This window comes from Thalia democratica, chromosome 4 (genome assembly GCF_965202585.1).
Source record: "Thalia democratica chromosome 4, ktThaDemo2.hap1.1, whole genome shotgun sequence".
Lineage (NCBI taxonomy): Eukaryota > Metazoa > Chordata > Thaliacea > Salpida > Salpidae > Thalia > Thalia democratica.
In genome coordinates this window covers 38,405,138-38,427,965 of record NC_139168.1, presented here as the reverse complement: position 1 = coordinate 38,427,965, position 22,828 = coordinate 38,405,138, and the positions used below count along the sequence as shown (strand labels likewise).

Genomic DNA, 22,828 nt, shown 5'->3' with positions numbered 1-22,828 from the left:
TAAAAAATCCCAAAACTTAAATTCTTAGCAGGTGTTTACTAATTATTTAACCAAAATTCACACCAACAATCAATTGTGTGATCAATGGCACCAAAGTGAACCCACAATCAACTGTTACAAATTAAATCCAAATTGTAAAAAACTCAAATCAAAAGACCATTATTAGAAACATTGACCGGTATTTGAAACAATGCACTATTAAACTTTTTTTCAAATTTTTATCCTTAAGTTTTTAAAAGCAAAAAATAAAATTAAATCAAGCATATTAGTTTAGTTTTCAATGTTGCTAAATTAATCATTTTATTCGAAATAGATATTAAATACATCTCTTAAAGTTTAGACATTTTGCTTTTTAAAATTTCTAAAGGTTAAAAATTTTGTGTTCTTTTTTTTTATACTAACTGTTCAAAGTAAAAATTTAAAAAATATTTTATTAAGTTTTATAGCTTTAAAAGTCTTAAAATTAGATTTGTGAATACATAACAAAAAATGTTGTTCATTTTTTAGATATATATTTAAAAATGCCAGAAATAAAGCCCATTGGAAAAAATTCAGTGCACCATATATGTTCAGGTCAAGTGATTCTAGACCTCACAACTGCAGTAAAGGAGTTAGTTGAAAACAGCTTGGATGCTTTAGCTGAGAGTGTTGGTAAGTTTTTCCTAGTTATATTAGTAAAATCAATAGTTTGATAAAAGTAAGTTTAGTAGGAAGCACTTTGACCATATATTTATTAGTAAAGTTAACTGTTTTATGCAATTAATCTGCACCAACCAATACAAAAGTACTGTAGCATACATTTTAGTATTATTTAAGTTAATAGGCGCATATGGGAAGGATAAATCACTTTTTTCACAATTTAGTCTTATTTTATTGAATTTTAACTAAGCTACAAGTTTTTTTTTACAGATTAAAAAGTTATTAGATATTGCTGGTCAAAATAAGTGACTACAATAAGTTCCTTTTGACACAAACTAAAACGAAAAATAACTAAAAATCATAAAAATCTGTCTCCTATGTTCTTAAGATAACTACCTTAAACTTTCAGGAAATTTTTCTTGCAATATTTAAAAAAATCTGTTGGAATAAAATTAAAAAACTAAAAATTTTATGACAAAAATACAAAAATTGGAACATAAGTGACCAGTAGTTATACAATAAGATATACAAGACACACTATATCAGTAAAACTAAATATATTTCGAGCAATTCTCATCAGTAGAGTACAAAGCTAACAATTAATAAGATTTTACAAGCTTATATAGTAACCAAGTAATAAAATAATCGTAAAGTAATCAAGAGGTTAATAAACAACAAAATCAATTAGTAACAGTTAAAATCATTTAAGTTTACTTCTATAATTGATCTACAGTAAAACTAAACATAAATAAAATGAAAAAAAAAAATTCTAAAGTATTACGAAAATAAAGTAACAGTATAGTTAAAATCTTTTTGCTTACATAAAACAGGTTTCCTTGACAAAGTACAAATGGCTTCTAATTTAATCAAACCGAAAACATTACTACAAGTTTTAACAATTTTAAATCTATTTAGATTATAACTGTTTGCACAAGTTGAATTTTTAACCAAATGTTTTGCAATAGATAAATGTTTAGATGCATTTAAAACCTTGACCGGTATACCATCTTTCTTATCTGAAAAGCTAAAACTATCTTCACTTTTTGGTACATGCTCTTTTATTCTTTTTCTTAGATGTCTTGTTGTTAATCCAATATAGCTTGCTTTACACCAGCAGCTGTAATGGTAGATTACCATACTTTTATTTAAGTTTGATATTGGATCCTTACCACCTTGTATTAATAGTGGCTGAGAGGTGAAGACAATTCTAGGGTTTGCTGCATATTAAGTATTTCTTATTAATTGTCTAATTTTCTTTTCTAAAATTTCTGAGCTTTTATTAATGAATGGAACTTTTAGAGTAACTACACATTTTTCTGGTTCTATTGTCTTTAGTCTATCCAAATTTTTCAAATGTAAATGAATTGTTTTGTTAACTAACTCTTGTGGGTAACTGTTTTTGTTTAATAGTCACTTGATCTGTTTGATTTCACTTATTAGCGACTCTAGGAAAAAAAAATTGTGTGCACCATGACTTAAAGTTCTGATTAAGTTTACTTTTCTCTTTAAACTAAAGTTTGATTGAAAATTTAAATAACATCCTGTAAAAGTTTTCTTTCTGTACACTGAAGTTAAAAATCTATTTTCCTTTCATTTAATTTGTACATCCAAAAATGCAAGTTCATTGAGAAAGTTATGGATCATTTTTTAAATTTTCTGAATAATGCTCATGACTCTATAAGCTTCACAATAGAAAAAGAAAACAACAATGAACTTGCATTTTTGGATGTACAAATTAAACAAAAAGAAAATAGACTTTTAACTTTGGTGTTCAGAAAGAAAACTTTTACAGGATGTTATTTGAATTTCCTAAATGTTATATGAATTTTTTTTGTTAATTTTTTATAAAGTTTAAATTTTTAACTTTTTATAATTTTGTTTCAACAGATTTTTTAAAATATTGCAAGGAACATTTTCCAAAAGTTTGAGGTATTTATCTCAAAAAACCAAGGAGAAGATAGATTTTTAGTCAAATAGTTTTTTTTGCCGTTTTAATTTGCGCCTCTCATAAGGAACCTATTGTTGCCTCTGACTTTGACTTACTATAACTTAAAAATTATTTTGAACGTTTAAAATCTGTTAAAAGTATCTTGTAGCTTAGTTAAAACTCTATAAATTTAGATCAGATTGTAAAAAAAAGTGATTTACCCCCTCTTACTAATGATATACCCTCTTACGTATGCCCTTAATCCAAGAAAGTTTAGATATTTAACTTAAAATTTTTTGATGGATATGAAGTTATTTTATTGAAAATATAGTAAAAATACACATTTTTTACATTTAAATGGAATAAAAAAATTAAACCTTAAATTAGATTTTGATATTTTTCACAACTAAAAAAATAAATATTTCTTTAAAAGTTAATTTTACTTTCACTCAAATAAAATGAAGTATACTCTTTAGAATTTAGATTCTGCAAATACTACTAATTTAGTTGTTACACTTTTTGTTTTATTTTTAGATAATTATTTTATGATTTTTTTTAATAAACATAAATCAAGTAAAATCCAGCTATGAGTATGTTTACATATTTGTACCTAATTTTAAAGCTGTTGGGAGTAGAGCAATAAGGACATTGTTTTTTCCTTATTTAAACTTGTGCGTAAAAACGTAGCTATTTATATGATGGCTATGGCAGAATAGTATCAATCTTTAAGTATAATTTTTAAACAGAGTATTAATTTTTATTTTAATTATTAAGTTTAAAGAATTAATCTCACTGAAAATCTAAGTTAGAAAAGATTCAGAAAGTGTTCTAATACAAAAATTGTTTAAAATAAATATAGAAAATTGCAACTCTTAGTAACACATATGCTTGTTGTGCAAAACTTTAGGTTTAAAAATAATAAACAACCATTTGTTTTTCAGCATTTTTGTTAGTTACAACTACTTTTGACAGAGGTGAAGTTGAAAAATTATGGTTTGGAACAAATTGAGGTTATAGACAATGGCTGTGGAGTTGAAGAAGCTAACTTTCAAGCATTAAGTTTATTTTTTGATTATAAAATTCTATATAACTTTTATTTTTTTATATAGTAAAGCAATTTAAATATAAAACGACTGAAAACTTAATTTAAGTACCAGATTTATTTTAGGCTGATATTTTAAGAGATCTAAAATAATTAAATAATTCCTTATGTGGGAATGGATCACTTTAGCTTTAGCACAAGGGGACACTTTTGTGCGGAGGGTCACTTTTGTAAGAGAGTAAAAAAATTAATTAAATAAAAATAAATCTTAGAAAAAACAAGAAAAAAAAAAGATTAATTAATAAAAAAAAAAACAAAAAAAAAGTTATTATCCGAGGGTTAGGGTTAGAGGTAACAGTGAAAGTCAAAAAAAAAAAAGAACAGAGATTAGTTACAAAAAGAAATAAACTAGTAAAACAACAAAAATGGAAAAAAAAGTTACCTACTGTGGGTAAGGGTTTTAAATAACAGTGATAGAAAAAATATATTTAACTAATAACAATAATTAATCAAAAAAAAAAACAGAAAATAACAATATATAAGAAAAAATTAAATAGAAAATTTACGGACCGAGGGTAAAGGTTAGGGGTAATAGTGATAGCAAAAAATAAAAAGTTAAATTACTTAAAAAAAATTAAAAGTTTTTCCAATCTTTGCAAAAGTGACCCTCTGTGCAAAATTGTCCCAATGTGCTAAAGTGACACTTGTGCATAAGAGTTGCCGTGCAAAATTGTCCCCTTGTTCAAAAGTGACACCATGCAAAAGTGACACCCACTATCCTAATTTAATAGCATTACAACATTCATAAAAAAAAATTCACAAAAATATCATAAACACAGATATAAGATATTAAGTAAAGAAAGAAACAGTTGTAAAAAAAAAAAAACTTTTAGTGATAAAGAAAAGAAGTAATTAAAACACCTTTCAAATACGGTCATAGTAGATTAGTTGGTCAAAAAAATATGAAATGAAACAATGAAAATATTAAGAAAGATTGAAGATAATTAAAAGTTTTGGTAAACTTTTCTATTTGGTTAAGTTTTAATATTTTTTTATTCTACTAAGAAAATAGAACTGTGCAGAATAAAAAGTTTTATTGTACTGTTTCTTGTTTACTTTATGTTCTATAATAAACAAAATTACTACAAATCATTTAACAAATAAAATTTCATCAATCCGAAACAATTTGGTTTTCTTCCTAAACGAACTTCCTGTATTCAATTATTGGATTGCTTTATTCATGGTTAGTATCTTTTTTTACCAATAAATCTATCAATGTAATTTATACAGACATTCAGAAAGCGTTTGACTCTGTCTCTTATTTTAAATAAATTAAAACTTTATCTCATTACAAACTTTTTAGAAATCTATTTGAATGGTTTAAAAAATTTCTTCAGGATAGAACACAAAGAGTAGTTATCGGTAACAGGTTCTCAGAATCCATACCAATATTTAGTGGAGTTCCTCAAAGAGGGGTTATTGGCCCACTTTTATTTATAATTTACATAAAAGATATAGCCTCAGAAGTTGATTCTAATAGCAACATTAAGCTTTTTGCATACGACACACAAATATGTAGTCAATCTAACTTAGTTTTACAAAAATCTTTAGATAAAATCTACCATTGGTTAATGAAAGGAAATTAAACCTAAATCCTAGCAAATGTCATGTTTTAGATATTCACAGAAATACACCTATTCCTAAGTTTGACTTTAAAATAAACAATGTAATCTTACCTAAAACTGAAGTGTTTAAAAACCTTGGAATTTTTATTTCAGGTAATTTAAAATGGAACTATCACATTAACTATATTTACCATACTGCATCAATTTTATCTTTTCAAATTCTAAAAAGCTTTATATCTACGGATTTGGAAATTCTTAAAAAAATTCTATCTTGTTTAGATCCGTCCTAAGATAGAATACAACACACCTTTATGGTCTCCATGTTCTATAAAAGACATCAACCAACAAGAATTTATTCAAAGAAAATTTACGAGATCAATCTTTAATCGGTGCAACACTTCATACACGTCTTACATAACAGACTAACAAAGCATAATATAAAAACTTTAGAGTACAGAAGACTTGAATTTGATCTTATTACTTTTTTAAACTTATTTTAAATGAAACTACCATTGATACCCAAACTTTTTTTAAACCATATAAAAATAATTAATCACTCAGAGGTAATAATAGAAAATATACATGCAAATATCATTTCAACAATTTTGGTTGGCAAAATTCTTTTTTCTATCAAAATTATTATTAAAATTCATGTGGAACGAACTTCCAAATGAACCAGTATCTTGCAAATATATCGAACATTTTCGATTAAAGTTTAAAAAATTTGATTTAAATAAAATATTTACCAATAAAATTTATAAGTAATTAGTTTTGTTTACCTCTTTAACCATTGATTTGGTATGTGATATGTAGTTTATTGGTAGTTTTATTTGTAAGCAGCACCTTCCCCTTATAGATCTTAAGTACTTTTTAATTTTATTTTTTGGACGGTCTATTGTTAATGTGCTTGGGGCTTTAGATTCTAAAATTATTAGATGCTCAGTTGATTTGTAAGCTAGATTTGTGAATTGTTGCTGTGAAATGTTTGAAGTGATTTTTGACTGAATTTGCGGTGGTGAAACTTTGAAAACATGATGAATGGGGAATAGTTGTTGAGATCAATGTTCTGCAAGATGAAGATTTCTGTCTAAAGTTGAAAATGAATGCCGTTTTGAAATTTCTTTTTGTTAAAGAGTGGTTGACTTATGTCTTCAAGATGGTTCCTAAAATTTCGAGCCAGGTTCTGAAAAATTTTGGCAAGAGATGCTTGTTTCAAAGAACTGTTGTTTTGGAATGTATAATTGGAGATTGGTGGCTTTGGAATCGTTGAATATTTTGGTTGTGAAAGTTTGAGTTTTTTTCAGTTTGTGCCTTGTATGGGTTTTATGTTTGCTTTAACACTGTAGTTTGTTTTTTCTTTTAATGTAAGTATCTTTCAGTTTAAGTGGCTTTGGTTTTAATGCCTAGGTCCTTTGTTTGACAATAAACTTCAATTATAATAATAATCTAATTAAGGATGACATATGTCAATAAAGTGTAAACTAAAAAGTTTTTGAAATTTTCTATTTAAAGATTTTTATCTTTTATACTTTATAGCAGCAGTGAGTAAAAATATTATACCTGTTTGTAAACCATTACCAAGATATGTCAATTAATATTTGTAGAAGTATTGATTTGTTTGTGCTTTATGATTTGCTTAGTATTGTGTCTTTTGTGGAAAGTTTTTGATATTGATATTATTTCAAAAAGTTTTCTGATTTATATTAACAATTCAATGTTAATGTTTTCAAATTTTTCTTTCTTACTAAAAACATAAAACTTGACTCATGTTTTTCTTATAAATACTACCATGATTTTTTTGAAATTAGGATCCAAAAATCATTAGGTCACTAACTAGTAATTTGTTTATTAAGTCATCAACGGTATTTTGTGTTAATTTTGATAGTTTCACTTTTGTAGATATATAAATTTATAGTTTGGTTTATTAAAATAATCTTTCTTTATTTTAATTTTTTTTATAAATCTTTTCAATACTTTTTAATGCCTTTTAAGTCGGGACAGGTAAGTTTCACACAAAAGCACGAAGTATCAATTTTGCACAGAATCACTTTTGCACAAGTCGTCTTTTTTATTTGCGGTAAACTTGTTTAAGTAACTGCTACAATTGTCAACATCCGCTCACAAAGCCGGCAGAAGGAACTGCTTACCGACTAAGGATAAGGGTTAGGGGTAACAGTGGTAATAAAAAATAAATAAAATACAAAGTAAAAACAATTAAACCTGTGCTAAACTGACGTTGTGCAAAAGTGTTGTTTGTGCTAAAATGTCAGTTTGTGCAAAAGTGACTAATTGTGCAAAAGTGAAGCTTTACAAAAGTGTCCTTTTGTGCATTTATGTTGGGAACAGGTCATTTTTGTACAAGCGTCACTTTTTCACAAGGGAATACTTTTGCACAGTAACTGTTTTGAATAAGAGTAAAAAAAGTGTATAAAATAAATTGTAAAAAAAAACAAAAAAAAAATTACAGACCGAGGGTAACTGTTATAGTAAAAATAAATAAAAAAACTACAAAAAATTAAAAGATAAAAGACTAGAAAAAATTACAAAAAAATAAACAAACAAAAAGGGAAAAACAAAAAGTTACCAACTGAGGGTAAGGTTTAGATGTAAGAGTGATAAAAAAAAACATACCTATATTTTAAAATTATTAATTAAAAGAAAAAAAAGCATGAAATTAAAAGAATTTATTAAAAAAAAATATATAAAACCAAAAAATTTAATAAAAAATTTACCAACCGAGGGTTAAGGGTAAAAGTGAAAGGAAAAGAAAAAATTTTTCAATATGTGCAAAAGCGTCTACGTGCAAAAGTGTCCCTTTGTGCTAAAGTGACGCTCATGCAGAAAAGTTGTCGTGCTAAAGTGTCCCCTCATGCAAAAGTGACACCCACCCATTTATGACACCTACCCGTTTAAAGTATTTTATTGCCAGTTTGATTTTTAGTTATTATTTTATAAATTAATCTATTAAATGTGCTTTATGTTTAAGTAAAGCTAAGTTTTACTTTAATTTGCAACTTTTTTATATAAATTTTTAAGATAACACTACTTAAATTTTTACCTCCTATTCTAAACATATCTTACAGAATTAATCATAGTGAGAATATTGTAAAACATTTTAATCTTAAAACAATTAATACCTTTCAGTGTTTCAAAAAACACTAACTTGTGTCTGTAAGCTAATAAAAAGATTAATTAAAAAAGTGTTATTTAGAAGCTTAAAAATTATCGGACTACGTTTAATTTATTGAATGTTATTATATTTTATTATTTATTTGTTATATGTTATTAAAATTTAAGGACTACGTTACCCTAACATTTAAATGACACTTTCTGACCTTTAATCTAGTTATAAATTAAACATAGCTTACCTTTGTATTTGAATTAAATTTATAATTAATGTTATTTATTTAATCACAGCATTAAAACATCACACTTCAAAGTTGCGCGATTTCGTAGACCTAATTTCAGTAGAAACATTCGGATTTCGTGGTGAAGCACTCAGTTCGTTGTGTGCACTCTGTGACGTCGTAATATGCACAAGACACAAAAGTAGTCAGTCAGTATTTGTTTGATTGTTTCTAAACGATGGTATTACACCACATTTTATATTATTTATCTTTGTTGTTCAGTGCATTTAAAAATGATTAGTTATACCACTTTATTAGTTTTTATATATTTTATTAATTTAATTCTACTCTACACTTAAGTAAGTAAAATTATAAAACAACTTTGTAGGATAGCTCATAAAATACTGTTTGATCATGATGGTGTGATAAAGTCCAAGTCGAAAGTAGCCAGGCAAATAGGCACGACTGTTACTCTCACCAACATGTTCAAGACTCTTCCTGTTCGCCAGAAAGAGTTTAAGAGAAACATCAAAAAGGTTAGATTTATTGATTAGCATAGCTGATTGTTTTATTTGTTAAGACTCAGTCAAAGTTTGCTTTTTTTTTTTTTTTAACAAACTAAAGTATCAAAAAAGACTAAGTAAGATAGTTCGAATACATAAGCGCATTTGTCATGCAAAACATTAGTAATCAACATAAAGATAACTTGTAAGCCAATTGCATTGCAAACAATACACATAAAATATTTAAAAACATATTTTTTAACTTTAATCTCGCAACTATTGAAGCTCTCATATGATATATTTATGAAACTTTTATATCTATTTAGATATAAATTGAAAGTTAGAACTTCATATTTTTTAATCTTGCATTTTCTTTAATTACATAAATGTTACACACATTCGTAAGTTAACAAAATTTTGATAAGAATAAAATTTTGAACTTTGTTTTTTTAATTGCTTACTTTAACTTTAACTTAAACATTTCTTTAATCAGTAAAACAATTTATTAAATATAGTTCTTATAAAAAGCAAAAAATTTATCTTAGAGTTAAATTAAAAACTAAAATATCTATAAACTGTTATAATTTCAATTAACTATTGTTAATTATATGAAGCAAACTTTGAATTAAATGTTTGATTGATAGTAAGCAAATATTATTTAAAATTATATGTTACCTTATAAAAAATGCAGTAAGTTTTTGTTAAAAAATGGTTAAGTTTTTATAATAAAATTTTGCAGGAGTACACCAAGTTGTTGAACATTATGTCTGCATATTGTCTCATATCAACTAAGGCGAGGATATCTTGTTCTAATCAGGTATATATATTTTTAAAGATGATGTGCCGAAAGAATACATTATTTTATGGTTTTTAGAAAAAAAATATTTTACATCTAAAAATATACACAAAAATAAACGTTTTGTGAAGTTTTCTAAGACGACTTAACAAATGGATAAATAAACTTTTTATTATGAGGAGTTACATTTTTTTGATTGCGTATAAAACGTTAACTGACTTGCAAAAAGCGGACCTCGTAGTAAATTGTAGCCGAAAATGCAATGAAAATATTTGTTACGTGAAAGTATTATTTACTGAAACAATTTCTATTATTCTGCAAGAAGGCAAAATTTACGAATCGCGAAATAGTCATACATATTCGTAAACTGTAAGAATCGAGGCTATTAGTTATTTAAACTATTATTGCGGGTAGGTGGTAGAAAAGCACGGGTCGACTTTTTAGCATGGGATGACACTTTAGCACGGGATGACACTTTAGCACGGAGTGACACTTTAGCACGGAGTGACACTTTACCACGGAGTGACACTTTACCACGGAGTGACACTTTAGCACAGATTGACAGTTTAGCACGGCGTCACTTTAGCACAGTGTGATATTTTAGCACGGGTCGACACTTTAGCACGGAGTGAGACTTTAGCATAGAGTGACACTTTAGCACAGAGTGACACTTTAGCACAGAGTGGCACTTTAGCACAGAGTGGCCCTTTAGCACGGTGTGATATTTTAGCATGGCGTCATTTTAGTACGAAGTGACACTTTAGCACGAAGTGACGCTTTAGCACGGACTGACACTTTAGCACGATCAATACTTTTAAGTTATTTGATTAAATATTAATTAAGAATATACTTTATAAAATGTATGTTTAAAATTTAACTTTATGTAGTCAGCATTCTGTTGATTACGTATTTTAGGCACTTTAAAGTGTGAATTTAAAAGGAAGTATATCTACCAAAGCTATTTTTATTTAAAATTTTAGTTAAGTAAGGAGTATAATGAAAGTCAAAGCTTGGCAGCCTTCTAAAGTAAATTACGAATTTTACTTAGAGAAATCACTTTAGGTAGCAAAAAGTTAGAAAACATCTTTAGTAGGCAATATTTTTTAAGAACTATACTTAATATCAAATATAAGTACTAGAAAACAAGAAGTTTGTAGATTAAATAGTAATTAAACTATTAAATACTTAATTAAATGTTCCTAAACTTTATACTATTTTAATTAATATATTGAAATACTAATATTTATTTACAACTTATTTGAACATTTTGCTTGGCTGACAAGGTTAGAATAGATACTTTATTTATGTAAAACACTAGTTTAAACTTTCTTAGAAGAACGAACAAAAACGAAACTTACAAAACTATATTAATCTATACTAAAAATGTACTGTATTCCGCGAAGGAATTCCAGTTAGTTATCGTTTAGTTTAGAAATGATTTAAAAATAAAAGAACTTAAAATCTTTTTGTATTGCGATATTCAAACCTATATGTAATTCAAAAATAAATTAACTAAATTTTTAATAATCTATAAAGTTAAAGAAGCTTTGAAATACAATAAGAATTTATTTATCAGTATTTTTTGTTATTTATATTTTATTAACTAAAATTAATTTAAGCTCATTAAGGGCATAGGGGGGGGGGTAAACACCCTTTTTTGGTTTTTTATCTTATTTTATGTAGTTTTTACTAAGCTACAAGATGCTTTTTACAGATTAAAAAAATTCAAAATAATTTTTGAGATATAGCCGGTCAAAGTCGGAGGCAAAAATAGGAACCTTATGGGAGGCGCAAACTAAAACGGCAAAAATAGACTATTTCACTAAAAATCTATCTTCTCCTACGTATTTTGAGATAAGTACCTCAAATTTTCAGGAAATGTTCCTTGATAAATTTAGAAAATTCTGTGGGAACAGAATTTAAAAAATTAAAAAATAAAAATTTTATAACGAAAAAACTAAAAAAAAAATTGTTTTTTTTGTTTATTTTTTATATAAAATTTTTATTTTTTAGTTTTTTCAAATTCTGTTCCGACAGAATTTTCTAAATATTGCAAGGAACATTTCCTTAAAATTTGAGGTAGTTATCTCAAAAAACGTAGGAGGAGATAGATTTTTAGTGATTTCTAGTTATTTGCCGTTTTAGTTTGCGCCTCCCATAAGGTTCCTATTGTTGCCTCCAACTTTGACCGGCTATATCTCAAAAAATATTTTGTACTTTTTAAATCTGTAAAAAGCATCTTGTAGCTTAGTAAAAACTATATAAAATAAGATAAAAAACCAAAAAAGGGTGTTTACCCCCCCCCCCTATACCCTTAAAAATATTATAAAAAACCTGGAACTCGTTTATGTTGCTAGGTTTTCAACATAAAACTAAAAGTTTTAAAATACCTTCGTTAAAATGTTTTTGTAAAATAAGTTGTTAGAATTCGTAAATTATTTTTATACTATTATTAAAAAATTAAGGTTTACTTTAGAAAAACTGGTACTATTTCATACTAAACACGAAGTTTTAGTAAAAGCTTTAGCTTGTAACATATTTAAAGCTTGTTAACTTTTACTCTACATGTCGCATAGTTTGTTTTTATGTTTTTAAACATAACAGTAAAAATGTTATGTAAGCATAATAAAATAGTGTCAGTCCATGTTAAAGTGACGCCGTGCTAAAGTGTCACTCTGTGATAAAGTGTCTTTCCGTACTAAAGTGTCACTCCGTGCTAAAGTGACACCCTGTGTTAAAGTGATGCCGTGCTAATATGTCACTTTGTGCTAAAGTGACGTCGTGCTAAAGTATCGATCCGTGCAAAAATATCACTCCGTGCTAAAGTTTCACTCTGTGCTAAATTGTCACACTTTGCTAAAGTGTCACTCCGTGATAAAGTGTCACCCCGTCCCGTGCTTTTCTGACCCGTTCCTATTATTGCATGCAATGTATTAATTTAGATTACTTGTTTATTAATTAATACAGTTTCTATTAATTAAAAAATTGTATTTTGTAAATAAAGCACTTGCCTACAATTTTAAATGTGTTATAGTTTATAACTTAAGTATATAAGTTACTTTTAAGTAAGACATACATTATTTGTAACTTTAGTATTGTAAGCTACTTGTAAGTAAGGCACCTATATTAGCTTAAGTATTCGGAGATCGCATTTATAAGAACTCAGTTATTAAACCACATAAACATAACCTGTATTAAAATAAAATTTACTCTGTGTTTATATTATAAAAAAATACAGGGTTGCCACTTTACCTGGAAAAACCTGGAATTCGACAATTTAGGACAAAATAACCTGGAAAAACCTAGAATTTTTAATAATTTCAACATTTTCACTAGTAAATTTCGATTTGACACAAAGTATCTATCATATAAATAAGATTTTTTTGTCATCATCAAAAAATTTTTTTACCAAAAAACTCATTTAAAGTAAATTTACGGTATCTTTTCAATGTTTTTATACTATTTAACACAGTTTTTTTATATAGAAATTAACTTATAGCTAAAAATAGATCCGAGAATGTGTACTTTTAAAAACCTGGAAGAAATTTGGAAAAAACGAGTGGCAACCCTGAAAATAGTTGTTCTTTTAAGAAATATTTAATTAAATGTTTTTTAGACAACAAAGGGTCAGAGAGTAACAGTCCTATCAACGCAAGCTCAATCTACATTGGAAAATAACATAATTTCTCTGTATACTATGAAACAGAGAAAGGATTTAATAGAATTCAAACAGTTATCCCCTTCAGCTGAAGTTAAATTTTAAGCGTTATAAAACTTACACTTTATTTTTTCTTATTTCTAAAAACCAGATTTGAATTTAAATAGATTATTTTTATGATGTAATTACAACACTTTAAATTCATGGTATTTTTCAATAACATGTATATTTTTTACGGTTGAATTATTTAACAACTGCGTTTTATCTACTTAAAGAAACTAAAATTTTAACCAGACATGCGACGAATTCAAACTTGAAGTTGAAGACGCAGTAGAAGAATGCAAAACATACAAGATAAGCGGCTACACTTCAACTACTGGCATCAAAACAGGACGATCCTCACCTGACAGACAATTCTTCTTCATTAACAGCCGTCCTGTTGATTTACCCAAAGTAGCAAAGATGATTAACAAAATTTATCACCAGCATCTCAATAGGTTTTTCAGATGTCATTGGTTTTTAATCTTTTGTAAAAATAACCTGACCGATGTAGACAAAATTAAAACAAAGTATTGGTATTCGAAATTTAAATAAACGTTAGGAATGCATTAAATAAAAATTATAAATACCTCATACTGATAAAAATCAACTTGCACAGTTTTATTTTGATTTAATCTTTTAGTTTTCAAGTTATATTCTTTGTTAAAATGTTAAATCAAACACTAAGTATATAGTGAGTTGTTATTTAGACTTCTTATTATCTGAACTGAAACTATTTATAAAAGCCAATTTTTTGAATATTTTTAACCCTTACGACTGTTTGTCTGTAAAGTTTATTTCTGCTAGGTGTAAAAATATAGAAAGGATGTGCTAAGTTTTTATTATTGTCGCTAAAACAAATGAAAGCTTCATTTGAAAATGTCAAGTATGAGCTTAAGTTATATTGCTATCTTTACTCAAAATCTCTTACAGACACCAGTATCCTTTTGTGCTGCTCAACATCGAGATGGAGCGGTGCAAAGTTGACGTGAATGTTACTCCCAACAAACGCAAGGTGTTCATCGAACATGAGAAGCTGTTGCTGGCTATCATAAAGACGTCGCTGCTTGCAGTGTATGTCGATGATTCGCGTGACGTTGCTAGCTTGCCTGAGCAGTCATTTCGAGGTAGGTTACAAAAAAGAGGTTAAGTTTAAGCTTAAGAGCTTTGAAAATAAAAGAAATCCAAGAGTATTAATTTAGACGTTTTTGAACAAATAAAGTTTTTGGTAACTTTTGTTATACAAGTTATTATATACTTATTCTTTCAATACTTTATTATGCAAACTAAGTTTCGGTCAAAGACCTCGTCGGTGCTTAAATAAAAAAATTAAAAAGATATGTAACAGTCATGGAATCACTTAAACAGTTAGATAAAAACAATTTTTTTCTTAAAAAACAAAACTAATTGAATTTTATTGTTAAGGTTGAATTTATGGTAATATTTAAATTATAGTTGAGATTCGAAATCAAAATAATAACAAAAATAGTAATAACAAGTTCCTATATGTAGGCTTCTTTTTCTTCTAGTGAGTTTTCAAAATAAACATTGCTTAAAAAAAATGTTGTTTTGGTAGTAAAAGAGCTTTAAGTTAAGATATATTCTAATGTAGCTAATATTTATTGTAACGTAACTATCAAAAATTTAAAGAATCATATTCTTGTAATAACTATGAAAAATTGACAATTTAGCTTGAATGCTTTTTATAGAAACTTTTATTTTCTAAAAAGTAGTAGCTACATGAAAACTTTTTAAGAGCATGCATCAAACTAATATTACGAACATTTATGACTTAAGTTTTGAAGTGTAGTTTTTTGAAGTGGGGGCAAGAATAGAAGATTTCGTACCGTTTATTTAAATTATCCCTTTTGTCGGTTTTGGCAATCGCGACTTTTTCTAGTATGCAAGTACTGCAAATACTTTGTGGGTTTTTGGCTTTGCCAATATGGTTGATTATTTCCCAGTCTGTTTTATAATGATTGTTGTTATTTTAAAGTTTCCAGTTGTATTTCGATATTTCTGTGCCGTTTTCTTTGTAGTTTTTAGAATAAGTGATATGGTTGTACCATCTTTTTTTGAAAGTCCCACCCGTTGAGCCCAAATAGTTTTTTGTTTGGTTTTCTGATCTGAATGTTGCTTTATATATGACGTCTTCAACTTAAATGTTCGACCTTATTGACTATTGAGAGTACATTTATTTTTTTTTCGACAGTTGCAAAGTTAATTGTTTTCAAGTATTTTCGGTTATGTTTTTGGATTAAATTCTTAATATTGCTCATGCAGATATATGAAATTTTACAATTATTTCTATTTATATTTTTTTAACTTGGGATCTTCTTTAAAATGTTTATCTATTAGTTGCAGAAAAGCTTTGCCTATGTTGGTTCTTACTGACTGACAGTAGGGTGGGTTGAAATAGATTGTTTTTCTTGTACGTGTTGGTTTCTTTTTGTTTTGATTGCTTTGGTGAATTGAGTAGTTAAGTTTGAGTTTAAAATTAGAGTTAGTTAAAGCTTTCTAGTAACCGGTTATTGATTCTTGGAAAATTTGTTCGGTTTTTGATAGTTTGTTGAGTCTTTTTTCGATCATTTTTGGGAGGTTCTTTTTGGTTATCGATAATATAGATTATTATATTAATTAACAAAAAATACCTTTTAACGATAACTTATGTTTCATATTTCGTATTCTTTAACTTTTCTTAATTCTTTCTTCTCCAGAAAAATATGTACTAGTAAAATTTTGAAATAATTAAATAAGTTTTAGTTTTTTAACCTTTTATTCAAACTTCAAGACTTTTAGTTATGTAGAACTAGATTTTAAGTTTTTGAAATTGACAAATATATTAATTTTTGTTATATGTTTTCAATAAATACAGTTTAAATTGTACCTTAAATCTCTTAAGGAAACTCCTATTCATTTCCAATAATTTTAGACGTACTAACGATTGACGTATTTTCATTAGTTTATAAATAATTTACATGAAATAAATTTATTTAAATACACTTTTTAAATGTAATGAAAAAGCGTATAGAGGATATATATCTGTTATTAGTAATCATAAACTGTAAAAGGTGTAGCAAATTATAATTGTCTTGCTTTATTAAAAAAGTTTTAATATCGCTCATTTATAAGACTAAGTTATGCTATGTAAAACTAAAAATGATTTAGTTTTATTAAAGTAAATAAATATTTTTAGCTTGTCTAAAACAAAAATATATACGTTTAATATTTTCAGGTATCAGTCAATACGGGTACCTAAACAACTCGGAGCTTTTCTCACAATCAGCGAACAACAGCAAATCAGATTTAAACTCCTCTTTGGATTCTCTATTTGGGACTCCCAGAAAAGAAGTGTCCGACAAAGACTTCATTTCTGCCTTTAAAAGAACTGTTGTGGGTAAAGGCCAACCAAAACTGTCTGCGCCAAGAAAAAGACCAGCTTCCGAAGATCTCAAAACAAGCATGAAAAGGTTTCTCGATGATAGACAAAAGCACAGTTTGCTGAATTCTTTTAAAATTGCAACTCAAACTTCTGAAATGCACCGAAGAAGTCACGAAAAAAAAGCAGTAGACTCCGTAGACGAAGAAATACTAATTCCAGTAAAAGACACATATAAAAATAATGATAAAATTTTAAACATTGTAGCAGAAAATAACAATGAAAAAAAGGTAATAAATATTGAAAATAAGAAAACCAAAGAATGCTTAGATCAAAGTTCTAGTAATCTTGTTGATGAATTTGAGGAAGTTTTAATTCCTGCACCGGAAAAAGATAATTTAAAAGAAAAAGTGGACAAAAAACCTAGCTTACTTGAGAGCATCAAAATATCTCACAAAGCTAAAAGTCAACAGTCAATTTGGACGAAATGTAGTCAGCTCAAGGAAGACGATTATGATCAAGTTTTAATTCCCTGTCCTGATCAAAACAATCTAAACAGTAATGATCTTCCACAACCTGAAATGATCAGTTTTGATAAATTGAACGCTGAAATGTCTACAAAAAGTTCCTCAACACCTAAAAAACTACCTGAAAATCCGCAAATACAGATAGGGTCTGAAATTGTTTCTAGCGAATCAATAAATAACATTCGGTTGAAATCAAAATCTGAGAACGAAGCATCAAATGAATTACGTACTGCCGAAAATCATGAAACAACAAAAACGGTTTCCACTGATAAAAACTCCATTTGGACAATGCATGGAGATAAAACAGTAGAAATTGACATGACACAAACTTTAAAAGAAAGTTCTATAGAAGCAGAAATAACTTATGACGATGAGTATAACTCTGAAAATAAAAATGAAAAAATTACCAGTGAGATTAAGTTTTCTATGGAAGATCTTAAGAACTTCTATCGCACTAAAAAAAGTAAGTGTTTATTAGTTATATTAGGTTGTTAGGTGTTTTTTTATAAAAACAAAGTTGTTTTATTTCAAACTGAAGAACTTCACGTTACTTATGATGATCACATAAAACATGTATAGTTTAAGAATATAATCTGCTCAACAGTTTGCTAAACAACAAACCAGTCATTTTAAATACAATATAAGATTAAATAAAAGTCAGTCTTAGCCTTCAAACAGTTTATAGACAAAATGTCTAAACTAAAAAATTATAGATCAATGATATTAAATATAAAGTGTGTCTTCAGAAAAACGTAAAGCACCATATTAAAGAAAACGAACACCATTTTGTATTTCAACAAATATTAATACAACAAGTAGTACCATGTAACAGTTGTATATAATTTGCTAATCATAGTTGTTCTAATCATAGCAAAAAAAGACGAAGATTTAGCAGTCGAAACTGACACTAGCATATCACTAGAGGCTAGCGGTGGGTCGCTTGTTTCCAACAAGGGAACTTTTCTTGCAAGGATCCAGCCCAGTCAGAATTGCAATGCCGAGCAAGAGCTGAGCAGGAATCTGGGCAAGGACTCGTTCGATAAGATGCAGGTGATCGGCCAGTTCAATCTCGGCTTCATCATTGCCAAGCTCAACAACGATTTGTTTATTGTTGATCAGGTTTTATTTTAGTTTGATTGTATTGTTTTTTTTGTTTTTTTTTATATATACGAAATATAACTACATGATTTCTCAAAATCAAGTTGTCGTTTTAAGTTGAAAACATAAATCGAATTAATTTTGAACGAAAAGTTAGATTTTAATCTAAACAGTTTGATGTTTTTGAAACATACTTAATTTTCCTTTTTTTATTGTAATATTTTTTTTAACTTACTTTTTTTAATAGTCTATGAATTTTTCAACAATTTATTTTTTATTAAATGGTTTTCACTGTAAACCATTTAAAAAAGTTTAAATGTATATGTTCATATTAGTATCAAAATTTTTTTCAAAAAATGCTGTAAAATAATAGTTTTATATTTTGATTTTTTCGTACTTTTAATAAACAATAAAATTGTTTCAAACCAAGAATATTTAAATAGGGAGTTCTTTGTCCACATCTATATTTCAATCAGATATTGTAATTGATTTTATTACTTTTTAATATACTTGTATTGTTACCATTGTAAATATTTAGTTTTTAACCATGAACTCTTTGTTTAGTACTAATTAAGTACTACTAAAAGTTTTCTAAACTCAATTATGAATGTAGTCTAAAGTTGATGTAGTAGCATAGTTGGTGTTAGTATAGTAATAATAAAAGTTACATTAGAAATTTTTCTCCACGCTAAAATTTAAGTTAAACTTTGAATTGAATTTCCTTTAAGTTATTTACTCTTTTAGTATCAATTATGTTTTTTGTATCGTTAATACAAATCATATTTATTTTTTCTATCGCATGATATTAAGAGTAAATTAATAGTAAAATTTTATTTAAGCAGGCAGTACTAGTTTATTTTTTATACTATACTAAAAAAAAGCATTAAGATTAAGCACTAAAACCTTAAAATAAGTTCAAAAGCTTAATATAGCTTCATTTCCACATAACAGCACGCATCAGACGAAATATACAATTTCGAGAAGCTGCAGCAGAGCACCACGATCCACCAACAGCAATTAGTCGTTCCAAAGAAGATGAACCTGACGCCCGCAGATGTCATGGTGGTGCAGAGCAACAGGTGGGTGTTTGAGAGGAACGGGTTCGATTTCATCACCAAAACAGAACCAGGTTTTGTTCTTTTGTTGTAGTACTATTTGATATACATTTTATATAAAGCAGTTTAGTTAAAGCTTACTTGAGTTACTAAAGACTAGATGCACTTAAGTTTATTTTTTGCTTTAAATTCATCAAACTAAACGCATGATGGTTTAAGTGTAGGAACCCAAAGCAATTACAACTTTAAAATAAACAAAAACTTAAATTATAGCAACTCTGCTGTTAGACTTTGATGGCTTTTAAGCTGTAAATCTTAAGTGGAACACCAAAAGTTTACTTCACTGAAACTTAAACATTTGCAGGAGGAGAAACGGGTTTGTACCTGAACAAGATCCCGATGTCTGGTAGCACGCAGTTCGGATGCGGAGACGTGGAGGAGCTGATCTTCCTCTTGCAGGATGAAGCGTCGAAGATGGTGAGGCCTTCCAGAGTCGTCAAGATGTTCGCATCGAGAGCGTGCAGGAAATCCGTCATGATCGGTTCGCGTGGTTTTTTTAGTTGTGTTTTGAGTGTTTTTATTTAAATGCTCACTGCAGCATTGTTTTTTATAGCTTAGTTTTCTGAATAAAATTTTGTTTATTAATTTTATTTAAAATGTTCAAGTAATAGTGCTGGAAGTTTTTGGCAATGAACAAATTATAAATGCTATCGATTCACGATGACTATTATAATTGTGGGCAACAAATTGTTTTCTTTTTACGCTTACCTAAAACTTGAAATATAACATAACAACTATTTGAAACTTGAAATCTTAATGTTGTAAGTTGACATTTTTATTTTAAGTCTTTTGTATCACTATTTTGTATAATAGGATATTTTTTATAATAAGTAAATAAAATAATTACAAATCTAAAAAAAAAGAATCAATAGTAAAACAAAAGTGAGCCAAACAGTTTGTCGAAAATCATATTAATAATATACATTTTTTGGAAACGGGTCTGAATTGCACGAAGACAAAATTACACCAGATTATTAAATTGCACGAAGACGATTTTGCACCAAGGGTCAATTTTGCACGAGAGTAAAAAAATACAGAAAAAAAACTAAAAAAAAAAAAAGTTACAGACCGAGGGTTATGGTTAACAGTTAAAAAAAACTAATAAAAATTATAATAATAATAATAAAATAAAACTTGAAAGAAAGGTACCGACCGAGGGTAAGGGTTAGGGGTAACAATGATAGTAAAAAAAAACTATAAAAAAATAAATAACTTACCGACCAAGGGTTAGGGGTAACAGTGATAGTAAAAAAAAATAAATTACAAAGAAAAATAATTAAAAAAAAAATTTAACCCGTTCAAAATTGTCTGCTCGTGCTAAAGTGTCTTGTGCAAAAGTGATTGTTTTCGCAAAAGTATCTTCGTAGAATTTTTGCACTCGTGCAATTTTGTACGCTCGTGCAATTTAGACAGCTACCCACATTTTTTAACAATGTTTTTTTTTAAATATTTATAGCAATGTATAATTATTTCGTATGTTTTCGAAAAATTTAGTAACTAGTTTTCGTTTAGAGTTTTCATTTTAAATCGTCCCACTCTAAAAAGTTGATCACTTGAAAAAATTCAAGGCCTCTGATCAAAAAACTTCCTTCGTACTGATTTTTTTATACTTATAAAAATAACTCGACTAGTATGCTAAGTTACGAACACTAAAAGTTGTGCATGGTTTGTAGGAACAGCAATGAAGCATGCGGAGATGAAGAGGTTGCTTAGCAACATGTGCGGCATCGAACGACCCTGGAACTGCCCCCACGGTAGACCCACAATGCGGCATCTGGCCGACCTCAGAAGAATTAAGTTTCGTCAAAGTTTTGAGTGAACACAAAATTTTTATTGGATTTTTTTCAACGTTTAAAGTTTGAGAATTTTTACAGTTTAGAATTGTTGAGTAAAACATTAATGGTTAGGTAAATTTAATTTTTTTTTGAAAATTTTTTTAGTGTTTTATTGTTTGACATGAAAAATATTGATGTGGAAATCTATGTCGATAAAATTGAATCTAAAATACTCTTGCTGTTTAAAACTTTATTACTAAAGATTTTATTCACTGTTTGGCTCAAACTAACGATTCGTTAACGTATCTGTATTGATTTTAGTGAATTAATTTAGGATGATTTTGATCTAAAGTTTCGATAAACAATATTTCGTTAAAATATTTTTTGCTACAGTACTGCTTTTTGTTATAAAAAATAAACATGTATTATTTTATTACTTTTTTTTTTCATTATTTCTGCCATCCGTAATTTTCGATTATAAGCCGTTTTAGTTGTTTGTTTATTTACTTTTATTTAAGCTTTAAAGTGAGGCCTGATGACGTAAAGGTCCTAATGACGGCTTTAAAAATTCTCTGAGTTGAACGAAACCCAGTAGTTGTGACAAATATACAAACATATATTAAAACTAATAATTTTATTTTACTATAATTTTCTATACAATTATTTTAACAGTTTGTTTTTATCTAATTGTTGACTATGTCTGTAGTTTTAAGTTAAATGTGTAAAGTATACACATTGGTTAATTATATAAAGTTGTAATAAGAAGCATAAATACCTGAAGAAAAAATAGACTAAAATAATCAACTAACTTAAAGTTTAATGCAATTTCTATCTACAGCAGAAATACGAGTATTTAACTTGTTTTCAACACATTTTAAAGCTTTAAACGGTCTATTAAAACAATTTATTTATATGTTAAGGCTTTTATTGGTAAAGTGTAAGTAATACACTAAAATCATAGTTTTTTTTTAAATACAGTTTGTGTAATTTACTAACAGAAGTTTTCACACTTGAGTAAGCAAGTAATATATATTTTTTGTGAATCATAAATAACGTTTATTAAGCCAATTAAAAAAAACGCAAGGAAGATCAACAAACTTAATGTTTTAGAAAGTTACAAATTCTTACACAATGTATTTATTAACAAGAAAATATAATACACATTGGTAAATTAATTTTTAAAGTACTTCTTTTGATAATTTTTGACACTAAGAACTTTCTTTTACTAATAATGAACCTTACATAAAAAAAAAATTTTGAAGGAAAGAAATTTTTATACGATAAACTTAAAATAGACTATTAATTGGACATATCTCAGCGAAAAGATTTAAAGTGTCAATACTTTTAACCTACTTTAC

The 22,828-nt window shown here is 27.4% G+C and overlaps 1 protein-coding gene across 1 annotated transcript; it reads left to right on the top strand.

Annotated features, from left to right (window-relative positions):
• The first annotated feature begins 516 nt into the window (after positions 1–516).
• On the top strand, positions 517–21,655 carry LOC145834483 (mismatch repair endonuclease PMS2-like). Its single transcript, XM_082941920.1, has 13 exons — positions 517–651; positions 3,539–3,625; positions 8,651–8,789; positions 8,969–9,116; positions 9,823–9,900; positions 13,496–13,630; positions 13,832–14,034; positions 14,510–14,703; positions 16,812–17,945; positions 18,354–18,601; positions 19,532–19,709; positions 20,000–20,176; positions 21,369–21,655. The coding sequence occupies exons 1-13, from the start codon at positions 522–524 to the stop codon at positions 21,512–21,514; spliced, it is 2,997 nt and encodes a 998-aa protein (XP_082798046.1). The 5' UTR covers positions 517–521; the 3' UTR covers positions 21,515–21,655.
• Positions 21,656–22,828: the final 1,173 nt, after the last annotated feature.

Excerpts from the sequence above, each read along its gene's own strand:
- LOC145834483 (XM_082941920.1), top strand. The coding sequence starts at position 522 with ATGCCAGAAATAAAGCCCATTGGAAAAAATTCAGTGCACCATATATGT. Across the intron at positions 9,117-9,822 it reads TTAAGAGAAACATCAAAAAG|GAGTACACCAAGTTGTTGAA; the intron begins GTTAGATTTATT and ends AAAATTTTGCAG. Across the intron at positions 9,901-13,495 it reads GGATATCTTGTTCTAATCAG|ACAACAAAGGGTCAGAGAGT; the intron begins GTATATATATTT and ends AATGTTTTTTAG.